Source organism: Myxocyprinus asiaticus, chromosome 42, assembly GCF_019703515.2.
Source record: "Myxocyprinus asiaticus isolate MX2 ecotype Aquarium Trade chromosome 42, UBuf_Myxa_2, whole genome shotgun sequence".
Taxonomy (NCBI): Eukaryota; Metazoa; Chordata; class Actinopteri; order Cypriniformes; family Catostomidae; genus Myxocyprinus; species Myxocyprinus asiaticus.
In genome coordinates this window covers 1542576-1562116 of record NC_059385.1, presented here as the reverse complement: position 1 = coordinate 1562116, position 19541 = coordinate 1542576, and the positions used below count along the sequence as shown (strand labels likewise).

The window sequence follows — 19541 nt, the reverse complement described above, 5'->3', positions numbered from 1 at the left end:
GGCATATGTCATTCTCAGTTGAATTAAATGCACCGAGCTCTGACATGTTCGTGGCTGTTAGAGTGTGGACACAAATGTATATTACTTGGTCGAAATGAAGTCATAGAAAGGTGAATGAGGACGCAGGTAGCGCTCTGCTATGAAGTGTGAGTCGATCAGCGTTGGTAAGCTTTTATCTGTGCGAGCGGCTGTCTCTTGAGAAGTCCCTTCATACATGAATGCTTATTCTAAAAGCCTGGGGCTCCGGTCCAGTTACCTTCTGTTGGGCCAGAGAGAACTGTGAAACATCTTAACCTATGGGACTACTGTATGGCCTTTACAATGTGCTTAATGACTTGGGTCTTGTTTTATGAGCTTCTAAGACTTTTTTGGGGCCTCGGTTGTTGCAGAGGCAGTATAGGAGGGAGGAGACAAACCACTTGTAGAAAAATGAATGGGAGAAATAGCAATGCTCAGTATGGCAGCTGTAGTATTGGAAGTCTCGCCTTTCGGTTAAAAGAGCCAATCACGTTTTTGAAAGAGGCATTGACAGATTTTTTTTGTTTTTGTATTTCTAAGCATGATTTGAGTTAAAGAGGCAACTTCCATGATGCAATTTCTCCATATTTGGACGGTTTAGGAGATTTCGGTCTTTCCCCATTCGTTTGATAATGGCTGATGAGTTAACTGATTGGGTTAAGATGGACTTCAGCTATAGTCCCTGCTGAAAAATCCATCTTAAGCCAGCCTAAGGTGGTTTGCAGGTTAATCTGGTCCATTTTGATGGTTTTTAGTTTTGGGCATTTGAGGGGTTTTGGGCATTTTTCAGATGGTCAGGCTGGGAGACCTGCATGCCAACCAGCTTAAAGGAATATTCCGGGTTCAATTCAAATTAAGCTCAATCGATAGCATTTGTGGTATAATGTTGATTAACTTGACTCATCCCTCCTTTTCTTTAAAAAAAGCAAAAATGGAGGTTACAGTGAGGCACTTACAATTTTGTGGTAATCAACGTTATGCCACAAATGCTGTCGATTGACCTCAACTTGTAATGAACCTGGAATATTCCTTCAAGTCCGGCTTGGCAAGGCTTGGAGACCAACTTAAACCAGTTTGAACCAGCAAACCCCCTTAGGCTGGTTCAAGCTGACTTTAAGCAGAGGGTTTGACATGCAAAAGCTAAGCAAGATTTCTCCACACTTTGCCCACAAGATTTGCAAGACGTCAAAAAAGGAAAAATATTCTGTCCTTTCCAAATTAGTTTACTTTGTAGATATAATGAAATGTTTTTTGAAAGGTCAATCTACCAACTAGTTTCTTTGCACCAAACCACTATCAGTCAGACAATCCTGGCAGTAGTATTCTAAAGCTATACTGACAGCTTTTCTTTTCTCATGCATAATACAGCAAGCTTACTGAATATGTTATGTAGTGTTGGAATGTAAGAGGTTTACAGTCGGATTTACACGTGCAACTTATTTGCTGCGACACATTCCAGTCGGTCGCTGTCACAGACTTTTATGCATGCAGCTTTTATTTTACCCTGCAAAAAACATATTCTTAATCACTGTTTTTACTTGTTTTCCAGTAACAATATCCAGAAAACTTTTACACCAGACAAGCAACACTACATAAAATAGTATGGCTTGTTTTTCAAAGAAGAAAGTGGAAAAAAATCTGCCAGTGTCACAACTTGGACCAAATACACTTATGTTCCATATACATTCATTGAAATATCTCAAGCACTGTTGCTTTTCAAGCTAATTTATCTAGTAGAATGTTTGGATATTTTTTATTGAAAAATCAGGACAGTGATACTGTCTGTATACAGTAGCACTCTTCCATTGACATCTGCATTACACATGCATGACAGTGACACATTATAGCCTTCATCAATTCTGATGAACAATTTGTAGCCAATTGAAAGTGACAATAGTACAGAAAATCGATTCAGCGTGTGCAGCAACTCTCGAGGGCCCGTGGGGTCAGTGCACTGATGATGATTGCCATGTGGCTGATTGTAAGTTCAAAACATTGAAGCTCCACCTCACTGCTGGATTAGAACTCAGTCACAGTGACACACATTTAAAACCTCCCGTTCCATTCATCTCATAAATACATTCACACGCTGCTGCGCTCATGTCAACACATTTTACCGTAAAACTCGCAGTGTCACAAGAGAGAGACACAACACCGCAGGTAAACTCTTTCAATTTATGAATTCTGTTGAATTAGGAAAATATGTATTTACAACATGTAATAAATGAATGATGCAATAAATAATAATTTTTACAAGAACGTGTATTTTATCTTGACCCATAAATACCACGTTAACTCTGCGTAAGACATAAAGTCCAAAACAAGCCATGTTATGATTTTAATTAGAACTGAAATCTATGTGTGATTATTTGCAATCTTTGCTATGTATACAGTAGTTGACAGATAACTTTGTTTACAACATCAAGATTTTAGGCTAACGTTTGTATGACTGTATGAAGGAAAGTGTGCATTTTAGATGCTGTAACTAAGTTTTTAGCTTTATTCACAGTTTCAAGTCATGTGGTGTGGCATATTATAAAAATTATAAATGGAGTTTCTCCATTAAAATGAGCTCAAAAAGTGAGTGATTAATAGTTATACAATAATACAATTTTCTAAACAGATTTAATGTCTTTTGTCCACTCTAGCATGTGAGGCCTGCAGCTTGATATTATACAGTCATGCAATGGACCAAAATGGATTTCATTTAGCACAATTTTAACTTCAGTTTTTTTAAAGAGTGTTCAAGCCCATCAGATTGTTTGTGTTATCTAAGCACTACTAACCGTTATGTGAACCCTCTCTTTCAGCGAATCTCAGCTGTTTTTACATGTTCACTAGACATGTGAACAGGAGCCTTTGCCTTATTTGACTCTATAGACGGTCTCGGTCTCGATTTGATCACATTAACAAAAATAAATAAATAAAAATAAATCCTCTTATGATTGCCACCTACACAGAGGGCCCTGAGCTCACTGAAAAAACATAATTTAATCACTTTCGAGTTTAATTACTTCCTTTAATCGTTAAGAGTCATTGTTGGGGGCCCAATTTAAATTATTACAATTATACAGCTTTATTGCACAACAATGCACCAAGTACAGACCCTAGTCCAATTTGTTCGTCCGGTTGGTGTGAAATCGGTTTTCCGAATTTAAGTGTGCACCGGAAAATGGTCTGGGATACAGCTCTGGTACAGTTTGTAATTGGTAAATATGCTATCCATTATAACTTGTGGATAATTTGCATCTTTGCATTAGGGTTGCCAACTGTTCCGTATTAGCCGGGACATCCCGTATTTTGCCCGAAATTAAGCCATTCATCCAGTGGCGAAAGCCTTGAGGTGGACGTTGCGTACTGAAGCGCTCAACATGTGGTGGGTGCAGTGGTGGCTCATAGGTTAAGGCTCTGGGTTACTGACCAGAAGGTCAGGGGTTCAAGCCCCAGCACCACCAAGATGCCACTGTTGGGCCCTTGAGCAAGGCCCTTGACCCTATCTGCTCCAGGGGTGCCATATCATGGCTGACCCTGCACTCTGACCCCAGCTTAGCTGGGATATGTGGAAAAAATGAATTTTTTCTTCTTTCTTTCTCTTCAAAATGCTAAAGCATCCCCTATTTACATGGCAAAAACTTGGCAACACTACTTTGCATGCCTTCAGAGAGCAGCTCACATCCTACGCATCTGTAGGGTGCTTTAGAGGGCACGTACTCCACACCTTGGTCAGGAGCTTTTACCTGGAAGAAATCAATATTTGGAGCCACAGGATGTGGTTCACCAGTGGGATGAAGGGCTTGAATTAATATTCTGACATCCAGAATAAGCACTACAGGACACCAGACGTTATGAGAAAGACTGAAGTCTTGTGAATAGTGGCAATGAAGAAAAGCAAAACTCTGAAATGTAACAAAACGTGTTCCTTCCAGAGGGAAACGTTACTGCTCAGAGGTTGCTCTTTTATAGCTCAGGAGACTTAATGGAATTCTCAATTATGTTTCATCAAGTATCAACATTCACGTAGATGTTTCTCCTGAGAAAAATAAAAATAGACACAAATGAGTCAATTGTTGACATACAGTAAGAGTATCGAGCTATAAAATGAAGGTGGATAGCAGAGCCCAGATTTTGGTCTTGGGAGAATTTGATGAGAAATGTTTTGAGTTCATATTGAGCTGTCTGGCTTTTGACTGAAGACTATCTTGAGGACATTTGAGCACAATTTGAGACATTTTTTGTTGAGATCTCTTCTGAAACTCTAGAGAAGACACATGTACTTGAGTCTTTTTCTCAGCAGAAATATCCGAGAAGAAGGATACTTCTAATTTCACTTCTGATGACTTTAATTTAAACGTCTAATCTCATTGCTGTCTGAAGAAACAATTACAAGATTTTCCCATTATTTTCTGTTCATTTCATGTGAAATATTGCACCATTGTGCTCCAGATGTTCCATGTTTTCACACCAAGACTTAAAGAGTATATTTTCAGCCATTGAGTCTGGTGTTATTGCTTTGTCAGTTGTCCATATTGCTTGGGTGAATTTGCCGGTTGGTGCAGCACCAGGCTGTACAGGAGGGGGCGAGAAAGCAAATAGAGCATGTTCTTATTTCCCTCAAGCCTCTCACATGACATTCACCGCAGCCCTTTGACAATTGTGCAACAGATAAGGGCTCAAACCCAAACCTTTGGTACAGCCGACACAAACTAAGAATGTATTTTTCATGTTCACATGTGAGATGACAATTTGAGGAAGTTCTAAGTGAGAACCTAAGAGACAAGTTCATAAATCACTAAATTAAAAGGGGTTTTATGGCTGGTTTCAAGATGGCAGTCAGTGCGACTGGTGGTCTTTTCTCTTACATAATTTCAAGTGGAGATTGGAAGTTAGGTGAGTGTTTGTAAACCCCAGGACACTAACCTTTACTATGTAATTTTCACAGGTATGGAGGAACAAATGGAGATCAATCGTGGCTTCTTCAGGAAAGTGGATGTTCCAGATCATGCACACTATATAGTGGCATTTTTTGTGGCAGTCATTGGGGCTGTAGGAGTCATTGGAAACATGCTGGTCATGTACGCCTTCTTCAGGTAGGCAGGGATTTCTTACCAATACTTGGTATTCTCAATCCAGTTTTAAAATATCATTTTTTTTTCATATTTAGTTGTGTATGGCCATGGCCGGTACATTTATAGAGAATGAAAGTTCTCTAGATCTTGTATTGTCCATTGAGTTCTCAGAGGAATGTTTTATTGCTCAGAAGTTGCTCTCTTATTGCTCGGGAGACTTAATGTTGTCTTATGTTTGATTGAAGTATCAACTTTGTCTCAGATGTTTCTTTTAAAAGTCCTTAGGAGAAATAAAAGTAGACCCAAATGAGTTAATTGTCATACAGTAGGAGTATAGAGCTTTAAAATGAATGTGGATAGCTCAGATCATTTGGTCTTGATGAGAAATGTTTGAGTTCACATTGAGATCTCTGACTTTTAATGGCAGACTTTGGGATCTTGGCAAATGTGAGCAGGCTTTGTGACATTGTTGATCTCTTCTAAAACTCAAGAGGAGACATATGTGAGATTACTGGAGTCTTTTTCTCAGGAAAAGCAAGGGACTTCAGCAAGTCTCAATTTGCTCTCCATTTGTGAGTTGTGATTTTTCTTCCACATGGATTGCTGCAAGTTTCTAGATTTGTCTTACTCCACAAATGTATTTTAAGATAGTGAAGTGTGTTGACTACAGATATTTCAAAGAACTTTTACTCATGTGACCACTAAGGCTATAATATTTTTTGTCTGAAGTAAGGAATAATTGACAACGGACCATTGAATTATTGAAAAATAATGCACCCTCCGAGGTTGTAATGCAGCAGAGTGCCCGTTACACCTTGAGTGCAAATTATTTTTCAATAATTCAACGACCAATGTCAATTATTCCGCTCATACCACAGTTACCTCACCTTTGGACATCGTTCAGGGTTTTATTGCAAGACATTTTCTGGTTTTCGTCCCTAAAACGTTCTTGTGAGTGCAACTACTTTCTTCCGCCACGGATTCAGCATATTGTTTTGATACAGCCCCAGCCTTCGTTGCTAGTTCCAAAACATCACTTCAGAACTAGCAACGGAGACTTGCAAAGATATCACTGCTTTACTGGAGCACTTACTGGAGTTGCAAGGTAGTGCATGCGTGTGTGTATGTGCATGAGTGAAATCAAGAGACAGAAAGACAAAAAAATTTGAGAGATTGCATGTTGGATTACCTGTGTTTGCGGCTCTCAACAGCAGAAACAATCAAAATCTTCAAAATCACCAAGATGTAAGTTTTATTATACTTCTCAGTGTCGTCATTCTTATCTACAGCTTTCCCGCTGCTACACAACTGTTTTATTAAAGGGATAGTTCACCCAGAAATGTAAATTCTCTCATTATTTACTCACCCTCATGATATCCCAGGTATGTATGACTTTCTTTCTTCAGCAGAACACATTTAAAGAAAAATAGAAAAATATCACAGCTCAGTAGGTGAAATGCAAGTGGATGGTGATCAGACTTTTGAAGCTCCAAAAATCACAGACAGTCAGCATAAACATCATCCATATGACTCCAGCGGTTAAATGAATGTCTTCTAAAGTGATACGATCGCTTTTGGTGGGAAAAAAGATCAATATTTACTGTAAATACTTTTTAACTATAATCCAACGCTTCCGTTAGGCTTCACAAGAGGGTGGAGATCACGCGGTCTCTCGTGTGACGTGTTCACGTTGACATGTTACGGACTTAATCTCACGTTCTCCTCTCGGTTGAGACATCTATGATAAGCACACAAACGCACCATTGTGAGTGAAGAAACATATAAATACAGATCTAAACCAAAACCAACAAAGCTTCTGTACAGCGTTCCTCCTACTCCATTGTACACAGCGCTGCTCTTCCATGCGTTTCGCACATGCGGCAGTTCTTGTGTCTCATGTGCCAATGTGATTACGTCACAAGTGCATAATGCTGCTGACCGGAAGTGATGGTTTAGAGTTAAAAAGTACTTAAATATTGATCTTTTTCACACCAAAAGTGATCGTATCACTTTAGAAGACATTCATTTAACCACTGGAGTCGTGTCGATGATGTTTATGCTGACTATCTTTCCAAAAGTCTGATCACCATCCACTTGCATTTTAAGGACCTACTGAGCTAAGATATTTTTCTAATTTTCTTCAAATGTGTTCTGCTGAAGGAAGAAAGTCATACACGCCTGTGATATCATAAGGGTGAGTAAATAATGAGAGAATTTTTATTTTTGGGTGAACTAAAATTTTAAGCCGTAGGGGTCCGTTGACATCATGGCTATGTGTCTGGCTTGTAAGTATGTGCACTGTATGTTTCCGTGCGTGAAAGTGTGGGTGAGAGAGGGAGAGGGAGAGAGAGAGAGAGAGAGAGAGAGAGAGAGAGAGAGAGAGAGAGAGAGAGAGAGAGAGAGAGAGAGAGAGAGAGAGAGGTGGTGCAAGAGCACTTTTCAACTGAAATTGAAATAAATTTAGGATATTATAGATATTGTTTGTCCTTCTTATCCAATGTACTAAGCCAATGTCTTTGTTTTATATGGTGATTTTGTTGTGGTAGCCTGTACAGCTCTGAAATATCTGAAATAATTTGGTGAAGTGATGTAGAGACCTGGAACTACTACATAGCCATGCGTTTACTGGAAAATAATTGCACACCTTAGAATGTCCGTCAACCAATCAGAATCAAGCAATCAACAAATCTGTGCTATGATTCATCTTAAACCATGTGTCAGATCAAATCACAGCTGATTTTATGTAATTTTCTTTAATTACTTAACCTGCAATGTTTTTGAACTCTACCAGTCTTGACATGGTTAGACTGGCAGTCTTATTTTAGTCTTAGCTTAGAGGGACAGTTCGCTGCCATTAATGGATGATAACAGCGGACACACTGCAACTTTTGTTTAATCATAGACTCATATTTTGTTGACACTTTGCGAGCAGCAGGCCTTAGTGTTTGTTTCAGTCTTGTTAGCCAGGTATCAAGACTACAATGACTGAGTCATGAAGGCGTGCAATTGAGCGTGACTTAAGATCTAATGGCAATGACATCCTTTTTTCATTTTGTTCAGCTCTCACAGTCAAAGGTGACTGCTCCCCTCCATTCCATGACACTTTCTTATTGAGTACTTGGAACAAGAAACACTCTCTTATAACCTCTAAGGGTCTGGGTCAATCACACTATGAGTTTTGATGAGCTTCAAATACCTGCGTCCACACATTTTAAGTAAATTTGGGAGTTTTATGGGTTTTATGGAGTTTTAGTCAATGTTTGGTAATTTATATGCTAGTGTACTCCTAAAAAAAAGTTGACAAAATTGACTTTTACCAGATCACGTCTCTTTTTGCACTCAATAATTTTGTCCAATAAAATGCTCTCTAGAATGAGAATATCCCTCCCCCAAATCCACCCATGTCTGACTTGCAAAAGCAAGAAGCAAATTGTGGTTCATGGCTGTGACGTAAACTAAAGGCTATTGGCTATCTAAAAAGAAAAAAAGGAAAGAAAAAAAACGATGAGCCTTTTGGTATATCCCACCCCAACATCCACGTTTAAAAGGAAATACATCAATGGAAAACTATGCTTATCAAAGCATTTTATGGGGTCTTTAAAAGAGTAGCTCACCCCCATATGACTTGTGCCCTATATTCCAAATGTCTGAAGCCATACAATAAGTTTGTGTTTGGAAAAGACCCAAATTTAAAATAAAGTAGTTCAATCGTCAACCCCAACGGAGCAGCTTCATATATGCCACATTTTCCCATAGATAAATCATGCATAGCTTAGCGTGACACAGTTCTACCATACTGGATGACTGCATTCAAACTACATATAAACACACAATGCAAAGATGCACTTCTAGAAACTGCTGTCTGCAATAGCCTCCTAATGATGTGATTGCATAATGTAAATTAAATGAAACCACACACAGTTATGTAACATGTCACATTGATTGTAAACAAACCAAAATGTTTTTTGACCGCAATAAATTAGATGCACATGCAACCCTGTAGGGTTTGGGAGTTTAGGGGTCATGGGTGACAATGGTACATGTTTAGAATGTGCAAAAAAAAAAAAAACTCAGTGATTGTTGGCGAGAGAGATACAATGCCATTTATGGCCAGTATAATTTTCCAGGTCCACTACACATGACAGGAATCAATGCGCCAACCTCTGTGGAACAGTTTCTAATTTACTCTAGCAGTCATCTCTATTAACAGTGCTTTTGGGGTTTTAGAAAATACTACATGTGCTCATGCATTTACATTACTGTTTGTGCTACGGGCATTGTTGTGAGGAGGTTTGCTATTATTAACTTGTGGATTTTCACCTAGCGAACAAAAGATTGGTGAAAAACCCCATAGACTTGCATTATCAGTTGCAAGTTACAACTTAACCTAGACATAGTGTAAACAGACACTTAAAGTGATTTTTCACCATTGGCCTGAAATGTTCTGTTGCAGAACCATGCTGTTCTGTACCGATCCGGACTCATTGGCATAGTTATGGCTTCTTTTTCCACTGTGGAGCTATGAAAACAGGATTGTAGTGGACTGGCTGGAAAAGTGACCAATCATGAGTTGCCATGTCAGTAAAGACGTTCCACCAGCAAGGCTCTCTGTTCTGCGCACGGCTTGCTATCCGTGATGAGAATTCCGTGTCAGGAGTGGTTTGTAATTGAACCATGCTACTGGAACCGTTACTCACTGTTGCTCAAAACTGTTGGCCTGATGGTAGAAAAGTGGCTTAAGTAACAACTTACACACAACTAAATATTTGAGCGCACCATTAAACTTAGTTGAAATGTAACCCTACAAATAAACTAAATATTTACAAATAAATAAGGAGTAATGGTTGTAGTAAAAAGGCTGACTTGATGGGTTTAAATAAAATTTATTAAAATGAATAAATGTTCAACTTTGCAGTTTGTTGCATTAGTATTTATCTACAGCCCCTGATTCATTTTAGATACAGTTCCTGAATATATATAATTTAAATAATTGAATATACTATTTAGTATATTTCATGATTATTTATTTATAGTATTTCAATGGAAATTTAAGTTATTACTGCAAAATAAGTGAAACATCAACTGTCACAAGTTACTTTTAATTCATGGCTTTTAAACTCATCTGTTTATAAATTTCAAGGCTGCTTACTGAATCTATAAAGGTAAATGTCATATTAAGCAACAACACATTACTTTGCGGAGATCTTACATCTACTAGCAAAGTCTTGCCTCACGAACAAATAGTGCAACAAAATTAAGAACAAAGTTTGTTACAAACTAACTAGTACTAAGCCCTTAGTGTGAACTTAACGTCCCAATTTAAGCATTTATGGAAGGCTGGTGCAACCTTACCCAGAATGTCATAGGGGTGGTCTGTTTTGACTTGGGCCAGTAAGCAAACACCGTGCAACCACTCAGAACATGCTAACAACTGCGTAGCAATGCACTAAAGCACTCAGAACAGCTTAACAACCACAAAGCAATGCCTAGCAAGAGTTTTGCAATAAGTAAGCACCACTCGCATTTTCTTCAGAAAATGTGAAACTCTAGTTTTGTCTCATGCTGTATGTCTGTATGGTAATGTTGTTGCATATGTGCAACACTAAGTCATAATTCAGCTACATCCCAGATTATGGCCAGCGTTACCTAATGACTAAACATCACTGGTTTTTAATCAGAAGCCAGTTGACTGCAGCATTAATAGGCTCTAGACAGCATGTGTCTCCTGGCTGAGAACTGCTTAAACTTCGACCCATTTTCATAAATAAACTATTGTGTGGCTTTGGAGTTTGTCTACCAGCTGAATGGATTCTAGGAAAGCATGTGGTTGTTCTGTGAAGTGCTGATATGTCTCCTGTGGTTTGTGGTGGATGGTCTCAGGTGGCTAATGCCTGATGAACTGGGCTGAGGCGTGTCAGCAGGTGATGCAAGGTGAGGTTTCAATCAGAAGAAACTGCGTGAACTGTGTCTGTGTTTTAAATAACATGATGTGTAATAAAAAAGATTGACATTCGATAAAATCTGACTCCTTGTGCAGAATTAAAGGAGGTGAAGAGCGTTGTTTCCAGAGACAGCGTAAGGAGGAGATAGACTACTTGTGAAAAATGTAAAAAATGTAATGGAGCAGTTTTAAGGTAAAATGTCAACTGTGTTGTACAAAAAGCGAGTTAAATGTTCTCCCAAACAGATGAGGTTTTTAAGGTTAATGCTATTTTGAGTTTTAAATCAGCAAAACCTACCTCCCTACCCTAAACCTTAAAACTATAGTGTAATAAAAGCAAAAATGAGATGAAAAATGAAATTGCAAATGCATCCTCTTCGTTTTATGGTGCTTCTATGACACTTTGGGCTCATGTGTTCTTCAGGACTCATACCACGGTCCTTTGCATCACGAGTGCAACCCTCTTCAAATCAAAGTTGACTGAATTTGAACAAGCTTGTAAATCTAGTTGGTTATGTAATGCAAATATTAAAATGTATCATTAAATGTACCTCACAAGTCTTGTGCTGTAGTAAAAGTGTTTTGATGTGAAATCATTGTGTAAGGAATAGAGCGAAAAGTGTTTATGAAGTGATAATTTTGGCCATTTGTGTAAAAGTGCATAAAAGTAATTGTGTTAGTGCCCTTTAGTGCTTATTTCAACACATACATTTTTTTGTTTGTTTTTTTTTTTTTGCAAAAGTATAGAAATAGTAACGTGACTCTATGAGACCAGGCTGAAAATTGGTACCAAATTTGTCAGATTTTATTGGTGATGTTATTGGAAAACATTATTCAAATGCAATCTTGCCAAACAGTTTTGGAGACTTCGGACTTTCCCTATTCAAGTACGCAGCACCAGTATATGTATAACTATTACCGATATAATATAGCTGACCAGGGACATAAATTGCTGCCAAGTAGATTTGCCTTAAAGGGACTTTGCGGTTTTTTTGATTTGACAGATATTTATGTGGTTGGAGTAAATGTGCAAGCTGACAATCAACAGCAATGATCACTTTAGCCAGTGTATTGAGGGAAATGCATCAATGTTGTCTGGCAAAAAGTAACACATTTAATGTACATCAAAGCTAATTATATGAGACATAATTTACTTTTACTGTGAGGGTTTGTAGTACCTGCGCTGTAACTGATTATATTTAGGCATTTTGTGTTTTAGCAACAAAAAGCTACGAACACCGCCAAACTACTTCATCATGAACCTTGCAGTGAGCGACTTCCTCATGGCCGCCACTCAGTCGCCCATCTTTTTTGTCAACTGCATGTACAAGGAATGGGTGTTTGGTGAAATGGGCAAGTAATGTTCCTCCAGTCCTCTTCACATTCACACTTTCTCAATTCCATGCATTGGTTTACAGACGTTTTCATATGATGAGATACACAGTTTGTGAGCACATGGCTTTGACAATTGACATGTATCTTTTGCTTCACCATGCAGGTTGTAAGATGTATGCCTTCTGCGGGGCTTTGTTTGGAATCACATCCATGATTAACCTCTTGGCGATTTCCATCGACCGCTACATTGTGATCACCAAGCCTCTGCAGGCCATCGGGTGGACGTCCAGACGTCGGACACTCCTTATTATCCTCCTGGTCTGGCTCTACTCTCTGGCCTGGAGTCTGGCACCACTTTTGGGTTGGAGTGAGTCCCATTATTTACTCAGTCTGTCCCTCAGCCTTGGATGCAACAACAAATTCTGATGGTCTTATGTTTCTGGTAACATCTGATACAGTCTTTTCTGTTTTTACTGGATAGGTTCCTACATCCCTGAAGGCCTCATGACTTCTTGCACATGGGACTATGTAACCTCCACTCCAGCGAACAAGAGCTACACCCTGATGCTCTGCTGCTTTGTGTTCTTCATTCCTCTGGGAATAATCTCCTACTGCTACTTCTTTATGTTCTTGGCCATTCGGAATGCAAGCAGGTACAACACACACTCTATTAGTACCTGTTGGGAGGTCTACATGGTGTACAATGTCGTTCTTGAGGAAAAGTTTGCCATCTTTCTATGTGTTCAGAGATGTGGAGAAGCTGGGTAACCATGTGAGGAAGACGACTCTCATGCAACAGCAGTCCATAAAGACAGAGTGGAAGCTGGCGAAGATCGCCTTTGTGGTCATCATTGTATTCGTGCTGTCCTGGTCTCCTTATGCCTGCGTCACACTCATCGCTTGGGCAGGGTATCTATCAGCTTGACCTCTTTTTGTTTCTAATGCTGCTGGGTTCTTGATTTTTCAAACAATACATTTGAAGTGTCATTGACACAGGCTATTTACATTAGATGTCTTCTGATGCCCTGTAGATAGAACTATAAAGGCTGATTCAAAGGGATTATTCGGAGTTTCGTACAGTACATGTGCATCTACTTCTAAGCCTTGCCTCGATGTGCTTTTGGTCTTTTTTTCTATCAGTGGCCAAGAGCCATTAAACATTCTTGACATGTAAACAAACACAACTTGAAGTATTTAACCAATGTGATGTGAGTTGACAGTCCCTCGAACTCAAAGAAAAATATCACTAAGGGGTGAATTTGCTTAACAGTTGTGCCACTTTAGCGCACAGTATGCAAAAACCTGCATCTAATTCACTGAAGACACACAATCCTAAGTGTACATTTTGCATGCATATTCTAATGATCATTTCAGCAGTAGTTTAATAAATGATGACCAAATAATGGAGTAGAGCGTTACAACTGGGCATATATTCAGAAGCACAGTGATGGAATTTCGAGAAACAGTTCAGCTACAAGTAGCCTAACCATGCTGAAAGAAAGTCATTATAAGAAGTTCTGTTCTCTTTGGAGATCTGAGACATTCCAGGGTAAAAAAAAAAAAAACACCCTTTTATAGAAGTGCTTTTTAAAGTGAGATACAGTGTTTGATAGATTTGTGTAAGGATAAGTGAGGATATTCAGAAAGGCATTTTAGAGTGTGTAGTGCAAGACAGCTTGTTGCAAACACCTCTGCAAGTGTGTACGGGAAGCGATGGAGTGCAGTCTGCTGGAGACAGGGATAATCAAGCATGTGAATCTTTCCGCTCAGCCCACAACACTTTTGGGTCACTGCCATGCCATGTAAACAACCACTGCAGGGGTCATCTCACTCATTCCATATTCTATTGACCACTAACAAACAGACTTCAGCTCAAACCAGTTGGCTCTCTGCTTGGTTCCAGTGGTGTGTTGCTCCATTTGTCAAAAGTTTACAGGCATCACAAATAATGATGTTAATAACTGTTTTTTTGACCCTCGTGATCCAAGTTCTGTGAATCTTCAGGCCACATCCCCTAGCAAACAACAAATAATCCCTGCTGAAAAGACCAGAATTTCCATACTGGTTAGGCTGGTTTATGTTGGTTTGGTACTGGTCCAGCTTGTTTCTCTGGTGAAGCTGGTTGATATTTTGCTGGTCAAGAGAGTTAACCGAAGATGATCATGCTAGGGATCAGCAGCCAGAACAACATCTGAAATGACAAGCTGCTTTTTAGCAGGGATGTTCTACTTCATGAAATGAAATAATGCTTTAAAAAATCTTTGCTGGTTTTTATTTTTTTATGTTTAAGGTACAGCCACATTCTCTCTCCATATTCCAAGGCAGTACCTGCAGTGATTGCCAAAGCATCTGCCATTTACAATCCTTTCATCTATGCCATCATACACTCCAAATACAGGTTTGTTCAAGCATTCGTTCAAGGGTAAACTCCTTGGAAACTACACAATACTGTCACAAGACATATGACGCAGTGTGAATTTTAAGTGCACTTTTCACCCTCTTCTCTCAACATTTGACTGCCTTTTGACAGAGACACACTGGCTGAGAAGGTGCCATGTCTGCATTTTCTAGCCCAGTCGTCACGTAAGGTCTGCATCTCTGTGTCGAACAGTGAGTCCTCCTTCAGAGAATCCATGCTCAGCAGACAGTCCTCGGGGTCCAAGGCCAAGTTTCAACGTGTGTCCTCCATATCAACTGGTGACACGGTTTGTATTTTACTTTGAGGAGATTGAATAACGGAAATGCCCTACCCGGCCTCGAGCCCCTGGTGGAATCAAGACCACATGCCACCACATTATTCTGCAAAAAGTCCATGTGACTTTACACATGCAACATTTTGTATGATACTCTTTGTACTTTTTAATCCTTAAATCTGCTTATAGCTGATATGCTATTTATGAAACACCAGACATGCTAATATTTACTGTGCACATTATACTACAATCTTTAAAGTAGCTCCTTTGTGCCATTTTAGGATAGACTGAAAGCTTCCAACATTAGACAGCCAAAGTACAGGGGAGCAAATACTTTTGCTTTTGAAGATTATGTATTGTACTTGATCCATCAATTTATCCTTATCCAGACAAACTTGCAACTGTGTTTATATACATTACACTGTGGAATTATTTAACAAGGCTCTGCAGATATGTCTATAGTGGTGCTTGCTAAGGCAATCATCACTATGACTATTGCTCAGAGTAAAGTGATCTGAACAAACCCCTAACTCTAAGTAATAAACTTGGGCACGTATCTCATTGTGCTTTTTGCCTGGCTGATGATAAAACATGCAAAAAAATAAAAATCCCATAGATTTAGATTGAAGGAGAGAGAGCCAAGCCATATCTAGAGAATCAAAGAAACTATGGAGCGGGATCTTTTAAGCCAATAAGTAGCCACCTTTCAACCACCCAGAGCACCTTTGCAACTGCATTGCAATGCACTAAAAACCACCCAGCTCATTGCAATGCACTAAAAACCACCCAGAACACCTTGCTATACAGCAACATCCTGGCAACCATCATAAACACCCTCACATTGTGGCTGCAAGTTCTGGCTGGGCTGGACGTTTTTTTCAGAAATTGTACAAATCTTGTTTAATACTATAGGCCTATTTCTCATCCTGGTTAAAGTGAGCTATATCAAGTCCTTTGTGCTAAACATGATAACATACATATGTGCTTTAGGTCTGGAGTGATGTAGAGTTAGATCCAATGGACCAGAAGACCCTCAGAAACTCACACTCAGCCATTCTGCTGAGAGATAATGGGTGGAAGCAGCAAACTCAGCAGGGGAAGACCAAAAACAAGGGAAGACCAGGGGAAGACCCCAGCGAAGAGAAGGTAAGGTATGTCGGTATCCCCAGTGACATGACAGAGAACTAGTTGCTGACTGCGGTTTCGTTCATACAGCACACATCAACCAAACTCACTTTCAAAATTCTCTTGAAAACTGAAGGTAACCACTTTAACTATAAAATGTGGTTGTCACTTTCTTTCACAGCCAAACTGTGTATGAACAGAACCGTATTTAGCACTCTAAAACAAGACTAACGACAGTATTCTGCTGGTGTGTGTACGTAGCCCTTGATATTCTTGTTTATTACACAGCTCTCAGAAATACCCAAGTCTGACTGGTCAATCGCCCCATCCAGTGGTCTGATATTTCTGAATAATGGCCGCACATCTGTGCATTAGGGATAAGGTGAAACTGATACTAGACCGGTCATCCAGGTACTGGAAATCATCTTTCCTACTGCATTAGATAATTAATAAGTTAGATAATAAATAAGATAATAAAATCAACTTAAACCGGTTGTTACACCTGCAGCCAAGCTGGTTCCTTCGAGTGCCACCAGCGGTCCCCTCGCCCGAGTATTGACTGTTCTCTTATTGAGCTGTTAGCTCAATAAGTCTTGGGCTATATAAACACTGTGTACAGTATACTCAGTGCAAAGTCTTGCTTTGCCCCGCAAACACTACTGAGTGTTGTCTACAATTCTGCCTGCTTCTCCGTGCCTGACTCTTGCCTGTTACCCTTTTATGGATTATTGCCTGGACTGCTTTATTGTGTTCGACCCCTGCTTGTCTCATCGTTTGTGGATATATCTGTGGACTGTTTGCCTGTGTAAGACCTTTGCCTGTTTTCTGGTTTATGGATTTATATCAAGACTGCATAACGTCAACTGTGCTGTTAACTTTTTTTATTCTCCTGATGCTGTTACTATATTTATGTCAGTAAAACCGCATATGGATTCTAAACAAAGCTTCCAAGCCTCCATGTTGCACCAATATTTCAAGTCCATTTATTTATTTAGCAAGCTGCAGTGTAATAAGCAGGATAATGGCAGTCAGACGTCATTTTCGCTAAATAAACACCATCAGTTTCATAAGAACTGATGCAAAATCAACATGGAATTAGTTGTTTCTGAAGACTTCACAGTCTCTTTCTTCTTACATAATAAAATTATTTACATGCAAATCTTTGAGTGCATCACAATCAGCTCCCTAATTCAATAGTCTGGACACTGATCAGGGAGTCGGTCATTTTTAGGGCTGTCTCAAATGCATAATCGTTCCAATGCACTGAAATGTTAGCTCCCTAAAAATTAGGAGCATCGTTGCTCACTACGTTCCCTTACCCGAAATGTTGTCATGTCTTCTGAAGTCTCTCAAGTCGTTAGAAGACGAACACAAGTGTAAAGCTATGAAGTCAAAGCCTTATTTTCTCTTTAAAAGAGATGCTGTTTGTCTTTCATCCACTATGAACTCACCCATTGTTTCATGTCTAGTTATTTTGTTTATTTGCTGGGGATCCATGTAATAAGCGGGATAATGTACAGTAGAGTCAGCCAGGCATTATAAAAAATAAATTAAAAAAACCCTTTAGGTTGATACAAGAGTGCTCCGCTCTGTGTCAGGGTCCTGATCAAGCTGACATGATTTATTTTGCGATAACAATAAGCTGACTGTACATTAGCCCCTACGTATCACACATGAAATGGAATGCCAGAATATTTTGCTTTGGTAGTTTGAATGTGGTATCATTACCTTTTAATCCATTACAGCCTCCAGTAACAGAGGGTGGATCTTTGAGCAGTTACGGCCATGACCTGGTATCCGAGTCCATCAACATGGCAACCGTGTCTCTTCTTATGGCCAAAAAGAGTACAGAGCTGGAACAGGAAAAGGAAGAGGAATGTGAGGAGGAAGATACCCTGAAAGGACAGGAGGACAACAATTCTATGAGCCCCCCAAGCAAAGGTCTGGCTTTTTACAAAGACACGGACATGGCCCAAATCATTGTTAGGCTCACATCAGAGAAGCGAGCAATGCAGACAAGAGAAGGTGACAATATTGGGCCTCAATAGCTTGAACTGCTTTCCTGAGCTTCAGGAGTCTGTAGAGAAATTCCTTTCCTGAGGTGGAACCAGTGAGCTGAGCATCCTCTTTAAGTTTGTATTCTTCCGAAGGCAAGTCTGCACACTGGAGAATCATAGTCTTCCGTTGAGAGTTTCTAGGTTTTCACATCACAATTGTAGATGCCAAAGCAATCAAGCCATGTTAGTTTGTGTGCAGATAATCAGTTGCCAATAATGTTTGGCAGGAAGGCAAATTGTATGTGACGTTGATGCACTGTCCCACAGAAGTCTTGTGCTTTCACCCCTCAAATATGCTTCGACTTCACGCTACAATGTGTGTAGAGATACTGTACGTCCACCATTCAGCTGAAGTTGTTGAGAGAGACAGTCACTATGTTTGAAAAATGTTCTTACCTTAAAATATACTTTCCAATTAATGAGTTTTTCTGCGATTTTTCTGTTAGTGAGAAAGAGTAACACACATATTTTCAGTTTATTTAATTATGTACAACATTGTCTTCTTGATTTAAATTTCCTCAAAGAAATAGCAGTGCTTGCAAAGTATTAAAGATTTTAGGCCAGTTTGAATTAAGGCTTTGTAAATGAAATGTTGCAACAGAGCCACTTTACAGTGACATAAAAGACCAATCACAATTCAGCATGCAAATAGATGTAAGAAAAAGACCAATTGGAATTCAGTAAATATTATGATGGCGTAACATAACGGAGAACCTTAGAGGATAAGGCAGGATTTTTTTCTGAAATAGATTTGCATGCACTTGCAATAAGTTTTGCATGCCCTTGCAATAGTTAGTAAATTTACCATGGTTTGACTACAGTAACCATATTTTAACCATGACATTTGTTGTGAAACCATTGTAATAATACAGGAAAACGAAAACTATGGTAATAAAAATCATAATTTTGTAGTGGTTTTACTACAAATACCATAGTTTCACTATGGTTAACCATGGTATTTGTAGTAAAACCATAGTAACTACAAGATTAACCATGGTTGATCTATTGTAAAACCATGGTTACTAGAGTATATGGATATACAGTACATGCAAAAAAAAGCAAACTTGTTTTCCGACAATAATTGTATTTAGCCTAATACAGTCATGATTACTGCAATATTATTATAGTAAAACCATGGGGCTGGTTGCATAAAACTTTTTTAGACTAATCTTACTACTTAGTCATCTAAAATTTTGGTCTTAACTTTTTCAGTCAGTTGCATAAAAACTTAGATCGGTCTAATTTAAGACCAAAATGTAAGCCTGCACACCCCTTGGCTAACATTCTATGTTGCCATTGAAAATAA

The 19541-nt window shown here is 39.1% G+C and overlaps 1 protein-coding gene across 1 annotated transcript; it reads left to right on the top strand.

Moving 5' to 3' along the window:
- The first annotated feature begins 2121 nt into the window (after positions 1-2121).
- LOC127433084 (melanopsin-B-like) lies at positions 2122-18578 on the top strand. The gene is made up of 10 exons (XM_051684738.1): positions 2122-2178; positions 4958-5105; positions 12245-12378; positions 12524-12727; positions 12842-13013; positions 13108-13269; positions 14651-14758; positions 14891-15065; positions 16044-16199; positions 17924-18578. Exons 2-10 carry the CDS (start codon positions 4960-4962, stop codon positions 18224-18226), a joined length of 1560 nt encoding a protein of 519 aa, XP_051540698.1. The 5' UTR covers positions 2122-2178; positions 4958-4959; the 3' UTR covers positions 18227-18578.
- Positions 18579-19541: the final 963 nt, after the last annotated feature.

What these genes read in the sequence shown, in the direction of transcription:
- LOC127433084 (XM_051684738.1), top strand. Translation starts at nt 4,960, where the DNA reads ATGGAGGAACAAATGGAGATCAATCGTGGCTTCTTCAGGAAAGTGGAT. An exon ending in GTCATGTACGCCTTCTTCAG is followed by an intron (nt 5,106 to 12,244) that starts GTAGGCAGGGAT and finishes TTTGTGTTTTAG; the next exon opens with CAACAAAAAGCTACGAACAC. An exon ending in ACACTCATCGCTTGGGCAGG is followed by an intron (nt 13,270 to 14,650) that starts GTATCTATCAGC and finishes TTTATGTTTAAG; the next exon opens with GTACAGCCACATTCTCTCTC.